Raw genomic sequence first — 15,994 nt, forward strand, 5'->3', positions numbered from 1 at the left:
ACAAGCCATGTGCCTACGCCCTACTACTACAGCCAAGACAAAAATTATGTGAGACAACCCTGTCTGACTTTTTGACTCGGTTGCACATAGCGCTGAGGTGAAGCAGTACAGGGAGGAATATTTAAAGGGCCGCTTTTCTTGCACCTGCCAACTGGGTTGCCAGGTTTCTGACATCATTGAATAATATCTCATGCCCTAAATTAACACCTGTCCTTTAATTTTGATAAAATAGACAATCAATACGCTTATAGAGAAAAGTAATTGTAAATCAAACAAGAATATAGAACTGTATAGAAATAATCTTTGTACCTGGAGCTATTAGATATAAGTCGCCCTTCAGGGCTGATCCAGTGGACTTCGGGCTCTGGGTCGCCATTTGCCTTGCACTTCAGGCTGGCAGGCTGGCCTTCCATAGCCACTGTATGAGGTGACTTACGGGTCAGAACTGGTGGGTCACAAATGAACTCCTAAAGAGCAAAAAAGTATAAGGTCATTATTAAATATTTAAATGATATAGTTTCAAGGTTACGATACATTTTGTATTAGTTTTCTGCAAGTGAAAAGCTTAAAATGTCACCTCTTCAGGTATTGTCCAGAAGTACTTGGCACTGAGGTCAGGAGGAGATGCGCATGTCTCAAGATCATCTTCTCTGGTCAGTCTTCTCAACCATAGAAGTTCACAGTTACAGTGAAGGGGGTTGCCACCAAAACTCAACACCAGGGAGGAGAGGGGGGAGCCTCTGGACTTTGCATAAACTGGGATTCTCAGGAACAATGGGTCCGGGGGAATTTTCTTCAGCTTGTTAGACGTCATGTCTAGCCTGTTAATGGACGAGGTAAGGAGAAGATGAGGGTTGGATTAAGAGAGAAAGACACAGATACATTATCAGTATATCAACAGTTAAGTTGATCAGTAAACCAACCTGGGAATCTTTACATTATCTGTTCTCACAACATCAGATCACCAATCAATATACCTGGCCAACTTGTGCAGGTTGGTGAATACCCCTTGGGGAACGTTTTCTATAAGGTTATGATCCATATTTAGGGTATTGACGTTGGTTAGGCGCCCGATCGTGTCCCAAGGTGCTTGGGCAAGGTTGTTGTAGCTAAGGTCGAGATCCTCCAGTGTGGATAGGAAGTCATCAAAGGCATGGGGAGATATGGAGTGGAGCTGGTTGTTGGCAAGGATCAAGTGGCGAAGGTTGGTCAGGCCTTTGAAATGGTCATCCTGGTTGGTGAAAAAGCAAAAATGCTCAGTGAGGCATCACATAAATATCAGAAAGGATAGTGTATCAACTCTTCTGTTTTATTTATCTGTTTGTCATTGTAGCTCTATCATTTAAGTATGTGTATATATTGACCACCTATCCAAACTTAAAGGCCTCTAAGTCAGTTTATCACGGCAATAATCTATCTGACTATTCATTCCCATTTGCCATCATTAATCCATTCCATCAGTCTCACCTTTATCACAGTTAATCTATTAGAGTCTAGATGAAGTGCTCTCAGTCGCCGCAGGTCACAGAAGGCTGAAGGGAGAATCTGACTGATGGTGTTTCTGGAAAGGGTCAGATGTAGCAGGCTGGTCATGTTGGCAAAGTCCCTTCTTCGGACAGCTGGGAGTGAGCAGAATGAACACAAAGAGATGTTCAATCAACTGGGTCCTAAGTGATCAGATATATTACCTTGGTAAAGTATTAAGTAGGGCATGGTATCGTTTAAAATGACAATGCCAGTATCATTATCAGTAGCCTTAAAGTGATACCAATACTAATAGAGTACTTCATTTGATACCCATCATGTAAATAAAAGCTTTGTGTGTCCCACCACTCTGCACAGTGCTTAGACAGCGCTCATACCTCGGTTATTACTGATAATGTCATCCCACAAAATCTTTTTTCAAGATTGCAAAAATATGTATAAGAAAAGTTATAAAAAATAAAGTGGTTGTTGCTTTACATACTTTTCTGCTGAACTAGCTGCTATGATCATATTTGGCCACATGCAAACTATTTTGTTTAATATTTATATTAGCAAGCCCATGCCCAATTAGCCTCTTAGAGCCTGGACTGAAGGATGTTTAAATTCCTTTAAAATGAACTTTTTGGCAACATACGCTAAGAACCACAGTTGACAGCAGAGAGGATCTGGTCACCCCTAAAATTAAATACAGAATATTGAGTTTAGCACAGGATAGTGCTAAACTTAAACTAAATTGATTTGGACATTATCAATGTGATTAAAAGAATATGGCTAAGTAATATTGTTAATGGTGCATTAAATCATCATACTGAACCTTGTGAAAGTAGTCTTTATTTAGTTTGTGTGTCTTTTGTTTTAGCAAACTATGGAAAATAATGTATTTTAAATTGAGTCTGGGAAGATTAGGTAGCTGCCTTGGTGGGAGTGAAAGGGAATCCAGATTAAATTAAAAGAATAAAGCAACACTCCAGTTCTTAAAAATAAGTATGTTTCAAAGTATCATATATAGCTCTTTGATATAAAAAGATGAATCATGAATGAGATTTGCTAGACTTAACGACAAAACAAAAAAAGTTTCAAAGTATGAAAGTTAAAAAGAACCAGACTCATGAGAAATAATACTTGAGCCAACATTTGTTTTTAGTGCTATCACTAACTTGTGACCCACTCCCCTTACTGCATCCAATGTTCCCTTTACATTTCAGTGGTATATTTAAGTGTGACACATTGCTCAGTCTTTTGCAATATTGCTACTTCTTCTACTTCTTAATATTATAGCATGCAGCATGTTCCCTCTTGAGGAAATCATTCAAGATGATGGTTGATGAGGAAGAACTGACTGAACCATGCAAAATGCATTAATTCCCTGCCTTGATTCATGTTTAAATGGAATACAAGACAGACTGGCAGGTATCTTACCTGTAATGAAGTTTTCTTGGAGCCGTAGCTCCACGGTGCGTCGGTCAATGGCTGCAGGAACAAACAGCAAGCCTGTCTTGGAGCAGAGAATAGCGAGCGATGGAGAAAGGCTCTGGCACATACAGCGTTTCGGACACGGCTGGCCCCTGCATGCTGCTGCCAGCAACAGCAAAGAGAACCACAGCCGTTCCATTATCCTGCGCAGGGAACAGGGCAACTGGAAGACAGAAAGAAAAGAGCAATGACTTTGAGTGGGTACAAAGATAGCCTTCCTCAAGAAAGGGCAACTGGCAAGAAGAAAACAAAGAAGAAAAACATAGATGTATGAACATGTATACATAAAGTCCTCTGTAGACTCAAACAAATTAGAGGTTCTTTCTTTATTCTATTATACCACAAAAACAAACATGAATGCTATTGTTGGTAGATTCATAAATTGGTTAACATGCTAACCAGAGATAACCACAGCTTGTTAAAGATAGCAGATTCTTCACATGTAGAATACAGATTCTGTAGGAACCGGACAGGATTTTGGCAGTGGAAGTGTTCTGGTATCTGTTTGTAGTCCCAGTAGTAGTGAATGACCAAGTTTAAGCTGTCTTTGGTTGAATGCAAGTAAACATTCTTTGTGGAGATCAAAAGAGGAAGAACGCATTGGCTAGAAATGCAATCTCGGAACCCAATGGCTATTGCCTGATGGTGATTTAACTTGCTATTGATTTAAAATTAGCTTGTAATCTGGCTACTTGTGAAACAATCCAGTCGTACACATTGTCTCTCAACTTCAACTCCAGTCTCAAATCTAAAGTTGCTTATTGGACTGTAAACTTGTTCATAAAGTCCTTGGTCCAGTAGTTTTTTTGACATGTAGTTTCTTTATTTTGTCTTTTCATACTGATACACATTGAAATAGTTGCTCCCAATGCCTGTGCTTCTTCTTTTTTTACTTTATGATAAAGCCAGGGGTCAGAAATAGATCATTGCACTGTTCAGGAGCTGGACTAAATTACCCAGCATATTGGCAGCATATTGAGCTGGCATTTTCTGGGGTACATGTTTGATATTTTGGCAAGATGTAAGAGGTTGATATCTGTAACAGTCAAACTTGCATCTCTCATCCACAACAGCTTGTATGCTAAATAAAGGCTTCTCACGAGCACACATCCCTCTGTGCTCTTTTCCACATCAAACTGATTTGTTATTTCTCAGTATTTTGGACTAGTTTGGTATTTCAAATTAACAGTGCTGGGCATGATGACACTCTCAGGACTCGGGGGACACACACAATTTAACACGGTTCCATCAAAAATTGTCAGAGAGATTTTTCTCTTTCCAGTTTACACCACTTAAACCCCCTCAGGGACATCCTTTCCTCACTCAGTATCTGTTTCCAGCAACACCTGTCTAAGTCTTTCCAACTGGTGTTGCGAAAAGTTGTACCTGACGCATCACATTTACAATTGCAAGAGATGTTGACCTCCTCTGCGATTACATGATGTGATAGAAAAGAACTGTGTCTGCTCACAACTGTATAGGTGCCATTGTAGCTGTGCTGTGCTGGGTGGCATACCAATTCATTCTGTAGCCGGGTTTAATTTCCTGTGCTGTGAGCGCCACGGAGGGGACGACTATAAGTGCGTTGAGAAGGGACCCATATTAACTGTGTACCCTTTTCACTCATGGTTAGAAATTTATAACACAACAATTAATAACCTACAAAAATTTGTAAAACTAATAATTGTACATTGTACACCACCAAATCGCATGCTGGGTAACAATATAACTGCTAACTAGCAGAATAGAATCCTGTTAATAGCAGGGAGAGGCTTGGTTGTTATTGCACATTCAAGAACAGAAAAGAGAGATAGTGGATGAAGAAAGGGACACCGGATATGCACTAGAAGAACTTATGTCCAAGGGGTTAGGGTGTTGTTCTGAAGTTGCTGTTTTTTAAATGACGTAGCCACTGTTGCTGTCAATGCCAAACTGCTATATCCAAACATACCAACAATGCTTTTTTGCAATAGTGACACAGCTACATCTAATTAAATGCAACATCAACAATGAATCAATTAAAAAAAACTAATATATATATTTCTTAGACCACATTCTTGAATACTAGACCACATACATTATTATTACAATTATTTTACCTGTTCTCCTTGTCAAAGCCATTCTTTTTTCTTAGTTCACCTTTCAGTGCAGTCAACAACTGTTGCATAGCACAATCTTTCATAATTTAGCTTAAACAAATTGAAGGTGTGACTCAAAAACCATGCTTTGGCCATCTGCTGCAAAACAGTGAATAACTCAATGTGTCACAGAAGTCATTATGGATCATCATTACGGTCAGTTGAACCAGGCGGCTAAATATGGAACCACTTTCACTTTTAACACAGCATACATGACTCATAACTCATGGTGTGATATGTGTGTGTACCAGTGGGCAGAGGTATATTAGCCTGCTCAGTTTGACTCCCAGGCTAATCAATAGCACTATACTTGTATTTAGTAGGAGGCCTGTGTAAAATACTACTCCTCCATTCTGCTCCTCCCCTGATACTCCTAAAACCCTCAGAACATTTTTATCAAGGGATAACATTGTTTTTCAGCATCACAAGATAAACAATACCCAGTGTTGCCCTTTGTCTTAGACTCTACTGTTTATCACCAATAAAGCTAATCTGCCAAATATATACAAACAAACAAATGAGAGTGCATGCAATCGTATAAGCCAAGATATATTTGCTGTTATTTGATACGTAATGTTCTCCATCCTTTCACAATGTTAAACATAGAGCAGAAACAATGATTAATTGTAACTTACAAACACACAGAGACATTTGTTCGTTTATCTGCCTTTCTATTTTACTCCCTCTCAACCTTTTTCTATGTAATTTTAATATATTTCTCTCCATTGCTCGTGATTATTCCCCTGCCGTACCTTCACATCACCGTTTCTTTCATACACCACATTAATCCCCCTCTTTACACTGGTCTCACTGCATCATCCCTATTGCATACTCCTCTAAATACATCCCATGTTATATACAAAATATAAAGTAATTGGCAATTTCCCAGTCGTATCAGATTTACATCACTTGACCATCCTTCACCCTCTATGATATGCTCTAGCTGTCCATCATTCCCCCCCAACTCATGTTCCCTCTTTGTTTATATCATACATTCCTCTTCTTGTCATCATCTTCCTACCTGCCTCTTACCTCTTCTTCCTTTCCTCCTTGTCCTAAGCCTTTATTTATAAACCATGGTTCCTTCTTTTCCCATGATCATCTATCTTGCAGGCTTCCTTTCTCAGGCTCTCCATGCTGTTCCTGTTTTTCCCCACACCATCCTCCCCTCACGCTGTCTCACTCACTTTTGTGATGGCTTTATTTTAATGTATCTATATTGTGTTTATTTTGCAGAAATAGGTACCGATCTCTAAGTTTGTTCACTCACTCATCCGGCTTACATGTGTATGTATAGCTCAACTCAACAGCATAGTCATTTAATTATGGGGGTACGGGAATAATAGATAGTAATTGTCATCAATATTTTCTTTATTATTATTATCATATCTATACTTTGATGGTGTATTCTGGTGCTTTTTGTGTGTAGGTATATGTCTTATTTTACCACTTACACTCATTCAACACCTCTTACTCACCCATTTTCCTGATCACACACAAACACCTTGAGTTTGCTTTTGTCTCTTTGATTGTTTCTTTTCTTCCGTTGTTGTTGTTTTGTTTTTGTCTTTTTCTCTCTATCCCTCCTGGCTGTTTATGTGCCCCTGTACTTGCCTTCACCTGTAATCCCTTCACACAATCAATACAAAAAACATATCTACAGTATAAGTGTCCTATTTTAAACATTATCACACACCTCATTTGGTTCTACCCCACATCCAAAGTATGTGTGTTTTTAACGCTATTCAATCAGAGACGTGGGTTTTTCAGTGTAATTCAGTGAGGATGATAGCAGTCAGTCACCCACCATTACTCACTGCCGTGCTTGTTCAGCTATGGAGAGTTCTGTCCTGACTCAACAAAACGTCCCCTTGTTCGAATCAGCTGTGATAGTGACTGGTTGTCTTGTAGTAATAATAATAATAATAATAATAATACATTGTATTTGTATAGCGCTATATACACCTTCATACTCAAAGGCTCATACAGCATGACACACTTGTTGTACATGAATACTGTACTGCTGAAGAAATATGACTAAATTACAGTTAAAGCTTGGTCTTAGAAGAGGACTTGGATATGACTTGGTCTTGAGGCAACTTGGTCTTGGACTCAACATTGGTGGTCATGATTTCTAAAGCCCTGATTGGTAAACCCATGACAGTTTTCTGTGTGAAACCATGGTCAGTAAAGTGGTATGAATATATGAGCCTAAAATGATAATTTTACCCTCTTCTGCTGCATGTGTGGGTGGCATAAAGTATAGGCAAAACAATGTGTGTCACATTAGGGCTTATTATAATTACAAACAGTGGCGATCACAAATCCTTCACGGAGCTTAGTTAAGCCCATCTTTGGCCAACATATAACCCAAACTGTGCCCTTGTTGGATTAGTCTTGGTGCAAAATAATGCAATTATTATACGGTATGTTGTCCTGATGGCCTCATATTAAGCTAAATTAGAATCTACTATGTAACCATTCGGGCAAACGCAAGAGGAACATACTGACGAACTTTGTTACTGTCATAAATTAGCAGCACTTTTAATCCAGTTGGTAGCCATGGAAATTGGGATACTAGGGATTGGATGGTGCTGAGAGGGGCAGCAGTAATTTTAAAAGAACAGAACTGAGGGTAAGCAGGATGTGCCACTTCAGCACTTTTAGCTTCATCAAAAAAAAAAAAAAATCTATTTACTAAGCTGCATTCACGCATCTTTTTTTATTTCAATTACGAAAGCTGCCAATCATAATGCGTCAGTCTTGAAAAAGCGCTTAAGTTTACAGGTTAAAAGAAAACACTGTCCCGAAAAATCATTTCAACTGTTCCTAAAGTCAATGTTAACACATGTTGCCCAACAAATGCCAAACTGCCACCATCATTTTGCTAAATGTCAGGTCTTTAAAATTGAGTATAATGTTTCTTTATGTCTGAAAGTTGGAGGTAAAGCATCCAGTATAGTTTTGCAGTAATAACACAGAGGAGCTCTGCATTGATATTCATTTTCTACAAGTGGCTGTGCAAGCTGCCAGAACATTGGGGATGTCTCCAACAATGACAAATGTTTATGTTTTTGTATGATTTTGCAAAGTAAGGCACAAACACACACTGACAGTCTCTTTGTTTTGTTTGACAGTATGATCTGCGCTTTGCATTTGTGAATCAATCAGCTTCTCCCAGGCAGAGTATTTTTCAATGTGTTTAGGGCAGATATTGTACCAGGCTGGGATGCTACATTTGTGTGTTTGTGTTGAAAATGCTAGGATTTGAATGTATTCTTCATTCAAGAGAATGGTTATTAGTAATGAGAAGAAAATGTAAGGGATACACCAAGACTTCAAACACAGCTAAAGGTGTTGTTGCTTTGGAAGAAATGAAAACAGTTGTTTTGCTTTAGTTATACTGAAGGGTTCTGAATAAATCAGTAATTAGCTACACATACTGCAAAAACACGCCACGTCCATTTTCTAAGGGAACAAAAATCGCCTTTGCAGTTCATATCGACCCTACCTTTGAAGATTAAAGAGCCCTTTCTCACAGTGTACTTTTCTTATATATTTCGAACCCAATCAATGGAAACAAGGGGCTGTCTTTACTCATGTTCTATTTCAAGTATAGCAGATTGCAATGCTACGATGTCTACTGTGTTTGAAGAAGCAGAGAGCTTTGGTCTCCTGACGATTATAGTAGACTTTCCTCTGATTAAGTTTGTGCGCTTCAGTCACAACAATATGTGATTAAAGTAACCTAAAGCCAACTAAAGCTCCTTTATTTAATGCACACATAATAGATTTCTAGGATGATGGAAAACAAGAAACAACAACAAAGTTTCCACCATTCACATTAAAGACAATCAAAAACCAGAGCAGTGGTCTGACACACAGATTAGCAGTTCTAAGAACTACAACTAAAAGCAAAGCCCCGTTATTACATCCCGATCTGAAGCAATTAGCAATGCAAATCACAACACACACGCATGCATAACTAAGCTTATAAGAGCAATGTAGAATGAGGCAGACTGAAAGACATGAGACAAATTATCAGAGACAACAGAACAAGCCAGAAAACATGAGCCGGGAAAAAAGAGTGAAGGAAGTAACAGTTAGTGAGGAAGAATGATTTGTAGAGTGAGAAGATAATGGAGGACAATTGACTAGAGTTTATGATTGTTTAAATACACATGGAAATACTTCAAATGTAGGCTTAGCTTTAAGCAATTTAAGTTGCTCCACAGAGTAAGGCCAGGCAGTCAAACACATTTCCAGAAGCAACTGTCTCCTGTGGAAGACACTCTCAGTCAACTGGTGACATGACCCACATGCTCCGCTAAAACCCCAGAGTGATGGGTTGATGGGAATCATTTTTCAAAATGATATTTGAAGTTCCAGAAATTTGTTCAGATCCTGCCTCTGGAGTTTATCTCTGGCTTAACAAGTTGAGGCATGATTGCAACCTCTGAGCAAGCACATGCTATCTTGTTTGCTTCCTTAATTGTCCGTCAAAAGATACCTTTAGTGTGGCAGCCCGTATTGCCTCCACCTAAGTCCTGGCTATGAAATGTTATGTCTTCAAGAATCAAATTTACTGCAAGGACCTCTGGTGATCATTTTTACTCCATCTTGCAACCTTTGATCTCATAACCATCAAGGCTTACTCCCACTGAAATATATCTCTAGTTACATAAACATGATACGCTGTGTATCAACAACACAGAGAAGACAACTCAACCTGTGCACAGTTAAAAAAAAATAATTTAAATATCAGTGTTTGCTTAGCCACAGAACAAAGTCACAGCTAACAACAATGCGGAGTGCAACCACATGCAACCTTTTTACCAAAGGTATTTGGGGACTCAAAGTTGGTTGTCCATCTGTCTTTGACACTATTGGCATTTGCATAACACCATCAAATTGCGAGCAATAATCACTTTTGCAGACGTGGGATTTTTAGACCCAACGGTGCCAATACTATAGGAAGGTTATTGCTTTTGGAACCAGCAGCATAAATCAGATGTGGTGGCCATGAACATAGATGTAGTGTAGTGATTGATGATCTATTACCTGTATTATTACCTGCTATATCCCCATCATCTTCATCCTGGTTCTGTGCCCCATCATTCATTAAATTAGAATTGGAAATAACCCATTGATGTGATCTTTGCACTCCACATCTGAGTGTGTGTGTGTGTGTGTGTGTGTGTGTGTGTGTGTGTGTGTGTGTGTGTGTGTGCGTGTGCGTGTGTGTGTGCGTGTGTGTGTGTGTGTGCGTGTGCGTGTGTGTGTGCGTGTGTATGCGTTATGCTGTGTCCAGCCTGCTTTGCCAGAGTACACTGCGCCTCACAAAGGAGATGGATCACCCTGTCAGCTTTCTTGCAGAACCACTGCAGAGTGTCTTCTGTGTATAATTTACTGTATCTGTACAAGAGCATGAACGTGTTCATGTTTGCTTTTCCTTACTGCTTTTTATCATATTTGCTTATTTGAATATGCTCATGCAGCTGTGTTCATGCAGACATAACCTGAAATGTGTGTGTTTGTGTGTACTGTACGTTGCATACATTTTTGTGTGTGTATGTATGTGTGGATGTGTGAGTGTGTCTTTATGGGCTTGCTTGCTTTTGTACATAAGTGCTTGATTATGTGTCTGTGTTTGTGTGCACATAACAATAGTTGTGTGTGCTCCATCTATTTCTGAAATGTCTACCCTAGCGAGAGCACTGGGTAACAACATCAAAAGCAGCATTATCCATCTGCTCCATACACACACACACAAACATAATGTACATCCACACGCAAACACACACACACACAAAGTTAACTTCAATCAGACACGCTATGTGTGTGTTAGTTTACAGTATGTGAGTATATGCTTGTATATACTCATAAGTAGAAAGCTGTGCTGCAGCTTTCTACTCTGTGTAAAGCTGAAGTGATTAATGGTGAAACAAATCTGTACCGTTTCCGTTTTCATATCAACAATATGTCAACTGTCACTGAAGCAAAACTCTACCTAATCTACTCTCTGTGTTGTTCTCTTCCTCAATAATTATAACTCATTATGTTTTTATTCCTCAAATGGGGGAGGGTAAGAAAAAGTTAAATGTGGAGTTAGATTGGGAGCAAAAAAAGAAAAATCTAAGCATGAAAAGGCATGCAAGCAAGTGAATGGACAGGTGGTGACCATGGCAAAAAAAAGCAATGGAAAGAGATAAAGCTAAAGCAAAAACAAAGTGCTCCTACAGATTGGGGTATCTGTCAACACCAGTGGTAAAGGCAAAGCTTTTATTGGCCGCAAAAAAACTTGGTGGGGGCATGTAACTTAGCAACAGCCAATGACACATGGATGGTAACAGTGAGGAGGTGGGGAGAGAGTGTGTGTGTGTTATACATGTGGGGGTGTAGTGAGAGTGTGTGTATGGGGGCTGTGAGAAAGTGCAAGATTGGTCTGGAGATCTAGCAAGTAATGAATCTGGAGTGTTGCCGTCAGAGAGGGTGAGTGTGGGTGAGAGAGAGATAGATTCAGAGAGAGAGAGACTGCACTTGTGTTGAAGGAAGAGTGCAGTAATAGTGTGTTGGTCCACAATTTATTTTTGCCCAACATACACATCAAAGTGTACTTGTATTATCAGAAAACAAACAAACAAACAAACATTGTGCGCTGCTTTTACAAGTGTGAAGAGAGATACGTTTTATAGGCCCATTAAACATAATTCCAATGCAATAAATACAAACATTTGAGTAATTTTAGCTTTTTGTCATAATTTGGGGAACCCCCCAAAAGTGCACCCATACTCTAGCCAGATTCCCTCGCCGGGTGAATGCAGTTTTGGCTTTCTTATCCTGCCAAAACTCATATCTGTTGAAATTGAAAAGCCAACTGCTAAAGCAATCATTAAAACATACAATTACAGAGGGGGAGTTCAGCAACTCTATCAATTCAATGAAGGTATGGCAGTAGCCAAGCCTCACTTTAATTTTGGATACTCTCCTCATGTTAAATGTGCCTGCTCACAGAATAGAAAGTATACAAATCCAAAAGGAGTAATTGCCTTTTCAATATAACATAATTACTAATCATTAAGTTTGGCTGGGAAAATAACAGTTGCTGAATCAAGTTCAACTCACTCAACGTTTCTAGAGCTTTCGATCAAATCACAAGATCTGCATCAGCTTAAGTACTGTGGATGATATCATAACAGCCAATGACCCCACATGGCAACTGAGAAAACTTCATCCACTGACCACTGTGTGATGTGGCTGAAATGTAAAACCAAGGAGCCAGGATCCATAGAGCTTCAGTTAGTATGTAAGTATTTTGTCATTCAATGCTGTTGCCTTATGTTTAAGAAGACATTTGTGCAAGCAATTAAGACAGCAATTAAGACAATGCTTGTTGTAGCTCACAATATGAGATATTTGGATACTTTCCACCCATGTGAAAGTCCAATTTCTCGGTGCTCCTGGTGTGCGTCAGTGTGGCAAAACACGTGAAAGCCAGAGCAGATCAGAGAAGGGGCCGTCAGGTAGACAGGGTGTCACAAATGCTATTGTGATTACATTGTATCTAAAGCAGGAAAGGGGAACAACATCACAGTAGCCTACAATGTACATTATCACAAAGCAGGTTGGTTTGCACACTTCCAGCTATATTCTTTCTGCTGAGAAGCATCCCAGCGTAAAAAGATGGTTTGTAGGAAATGAGCAAACCACTTAAAATTTCTGATTCAGCAAAATGGGTCATCTGTGAAGTTGTACCAAATAGATCATTATTTAAACATTATTTATTGATGTTTAGCCTTTCAAAACCATAATTTTCACTGCCATCAAAAAACAAAAAGGAAGACAAGCACCTGTATTAACGGGTGGTAGCAGCAATCTAACAGCACCATTAAATAGCATTTATTTAACCACAATAACACACACATGGAAATAATAACTTGCACTTTACTGTGATGTTGTTACCCCTTTATGTTTTATATACTAAATAATGGCCACATTTAAGCATATATATAATTTAATTTAAGTATATATATATATATATATACACAGTTTTCTTAAACCTTAACTGGCCTTCTGCTTTTAACCTCTAGACTCAACCACAGTGCCACAACCACATTGACTTTGTTTCATTGTATACTCCTGTAAGGGCCAACACAGTGAACCATGAATAAATCCATGTTTCAGGTTGGTGTGAATAGGTCAGCAGGCATTATGCAACTTAGATATGCAACATTGCTTTCAGCATGGGTTGAATAAAGTTATGTCACTGCTCTGCTTTGCTATGGAAGGTTGAATACAGCTCTATTGTTACTACATCATTTGTTTGGCAGATTTTGAATTGGCAGTGAGCTGTAGCCATTATACCAGTGCTTTACTCAAGTGCAGAAAAATAGTTGCATTAACTTCTCAAAAGGCGTCCAATTTAAGAAATCCTATAAAGTTAAACATATCCGGGCATGAGAAGCACATATCAGAGCAAGCTGATTACTATAAGCTTCAAGGAGAACGTTAAGAAAATGGACCTCCAAGGAAGAAATACTTTCCTTGTGACAGAAAGCAATTTAAACGTGGCTTAGAAAAGTTGATGATTTCACAGCCGTATGCACTCTTTGTTGGCAATCTTTTCCAATCAAATTTGAGGGAAGACATGCGCTAGCGTGTTACACTGTCAGCCAGAAACACAAGGATTTTGGCAAGGAATGTGAGTAAACAACATAGATCATGTCATTGTTCATGAGATCCTTTAAAAATTTTAATTGCCAATGACTTACTCTGAAAAATGGAAATTCAAGGCAAAATTATACAAATAAATACTGCTGTTATTGCATTTGTATGTGTGACTATGTGACAGCGTTGGCATTTTTAGTGGCTCATAGTCGTACACAGTCAAATCAAAGTCAATATTATTATGTTGTTAATTGGAAGGTCACAGTTTTAGTCTTTTTCTGTGCCCCCTGTCATGAAAATCTCGCTTTATACCAAAGTTGGCTATCCTACAATTACACACATCCACATAGGTACACAGGTGCTGATACACACAGTTGCCCAGACAAACCCTTATCTCCAATGTGGAACTGATACACCGCAGGGATCTGAACCACAAACACACACGCACACACACACACACACACACACACACACACACACACACACACACACACACACACACACACACACACACACATGCCGACTTTCAGAGATCTGAGCAGGGGAAAGAAACAGACATTTGCTAATGGCTCTTTTGTTACATGACTCCTTCGCTCCCCTTTCCTATCTCTATCTACTTTTCTTTCTTGCTGTTTCACACTGTGCGTCCAATTCCGTTTCTTTCAATCTATTAATCTCACTCCTTTTGTATCATTGTCACCCTCATTTTTTTGTTTGTGTTCTGTCTCTCTGTTCCTCTCTGTATCTTCTTTCGAACGCTCTGCCCTGACCCTTTCAGTACAGTAGATAATGAGGTGATTGCGGCTGCTAGCACAGTGCATCAATGCTTGTCGCACTGCATTCCATTGTAATACTAACCACGACCTCTGTTTTACTGTAACGCTAACCACACACACACACACACACACAGACCACACACACACACACACACACACACACACACACTGACACACAGTCCTGCTGTTGTGTCTCCACTCTCTGATACAGGTCATCTCTATTGCTTCCTCTTGTCCTCTTTTCGTCCAACATGATATTTAATACATGCCTCTATCAGTCCCTATTTCTGCCCTGCTACATCAGAAACTCTCGCTAATCATCCTCGCACCTAATTGGTGATATCTATTACATAATTCCCGTTCCAATAGAGGGATGCAGCAACTACAAGTCACGCGTCTTCTGTCTCTCGGACAGATCTAATAGCCTCCTCTCACTCTCAGCAGTGCTATATGATATAATTGTCAACTCTGACCATCAATAATTCTATTTTTATACCTGTGTAACATAAAGCTCTGCCTGTTGTCGTGTAGATCCAACCCTGTGTGTGTTTGGTTTTGTCTTCCAAATCACTAGTGTAACATTATTTTATTATTTTCTTTAAAAATCCTGCTGTCATTTTATACATCTGTAGTCGTTATGTTTCCATTAAATTGTGCACAGTATAGTTAAATGAAATGAAATGTTGGCAGTTCATGTTTCCATGGGAGGGTTAAAGAATGAACCTGTACCCTATGGCGTATTTATTAGCCTCCATGGAGAGAGAGACTGGAGATACTGTGGTTATGAACACCTCTGACACCTCTGCTCTTTTTTTATTCTTAATTTTTTTTGTGAGTGGTGGCAAAACAGAAACTGCTTTGTTTGCATCCCGACCAAGCATAAACAATACAAAAAAAATATTTTTTGGGTATCAAATTTCTGGCATTTATGTATGAGTTAAAAATGTGAAACCTACTCATTTCACAACTTTCCCTCTCACGTTCCAATTAAATCTCAAAATATGTTGCAATCATCTCTACTCATATTCCACTTGTTTTGAATCTTAGGACAAGTAGCAAAGAGGTAATCATAGCATAGAGAAACTGCAAACTAGTGACAAAGACAGCAACAGCATGAACACGACTGCACTGTGAGAGCATTCAAGGCAGTCAGGGGAATATGAAGACCTAGAAGCTGTTTGATCATCAGCTGTTTTATCTGCTGGAACAAGCACAGCCAAGTCGACCTTGAAAAATGATAAACTATAAAGAGCTGACGTTAGCATAAAGGCATGGAAATGGGAAAGGCAACAAATACAACCCAGTCATCCAATGGGGGGGATTTCATCTTTATGTTTTTTTATCCTTCTAAGTTTGTTTTTTTATGTTTGAACCTGCCATGATCAGGTTTCTGATACTCTGGCCTTGAGGCTCAAAAGCCAAGGGACCATGAAGCATACAATACATGGCTTTCTC

General features: G+C 39.1%; 1 protein-coding gene across 2 annotated transcripts in view; it reads right to left on the minus strand.

The window, feature by feature from the left end:
* zgc:172282 (leucine-rich repeat and fibronectin type III domain-containing protein 1-like protein) overlaps nucleotides 1-15,994 on the minus strand; it is a 154,668-nt gene that overhangs the window by 63,537 nt on the left and 75,137 nt on the right. For both annotated transcript variants that reach the window (XM_068710006.1, XM_068709996.1), the window contains exons 3-7: nucleotides 2,905-3,121; nucleotides 1,468-1,619; nucleotides 978-1,231; nucleotides 578-821; nucleotides 310-467 (exon numbers count right to left, since the gene is read on the minus strand). In XM_068710006.1, the coding sequence (XP_068566107.1) occupies nucleotides 310-467; nucleotides 578-821; nucleotides 978-1,231; nucleotides 1,468-1,619; nucleotides 2,905-3,097 (1,001 nt within the window). In that variant the 5' untranslated portion in view covers nucleotides 3,098-3,121. The remainder of the gene's footprint in view (nucleotides 1-309; nucleotides 468-577; nucleotides 822-977; nucleotides 1,232-1,467; nucleotides 1,620-2,904; nucleotides 3,122-15,994) is intronic.

The sequence above is a fragment of the Cebidichthys violaceus genome, unplaced genomic scaffold (assembly GCF_023349555.1).
Source record: "Cebidichthys violaceus isolate CVI_PGR_0920_01 unplaced genomic scaffold, fCebVio1.0.p SCAF_1, whole genome shotgun sequence".
In the NCBI taxonomy this organism is placed as follows: Eukaryota; Metazoa; Chordata; class Actinopteri; order Perciformes; family Stichaeidae; genus Cebidichthys; species Cebidichthys violaceus.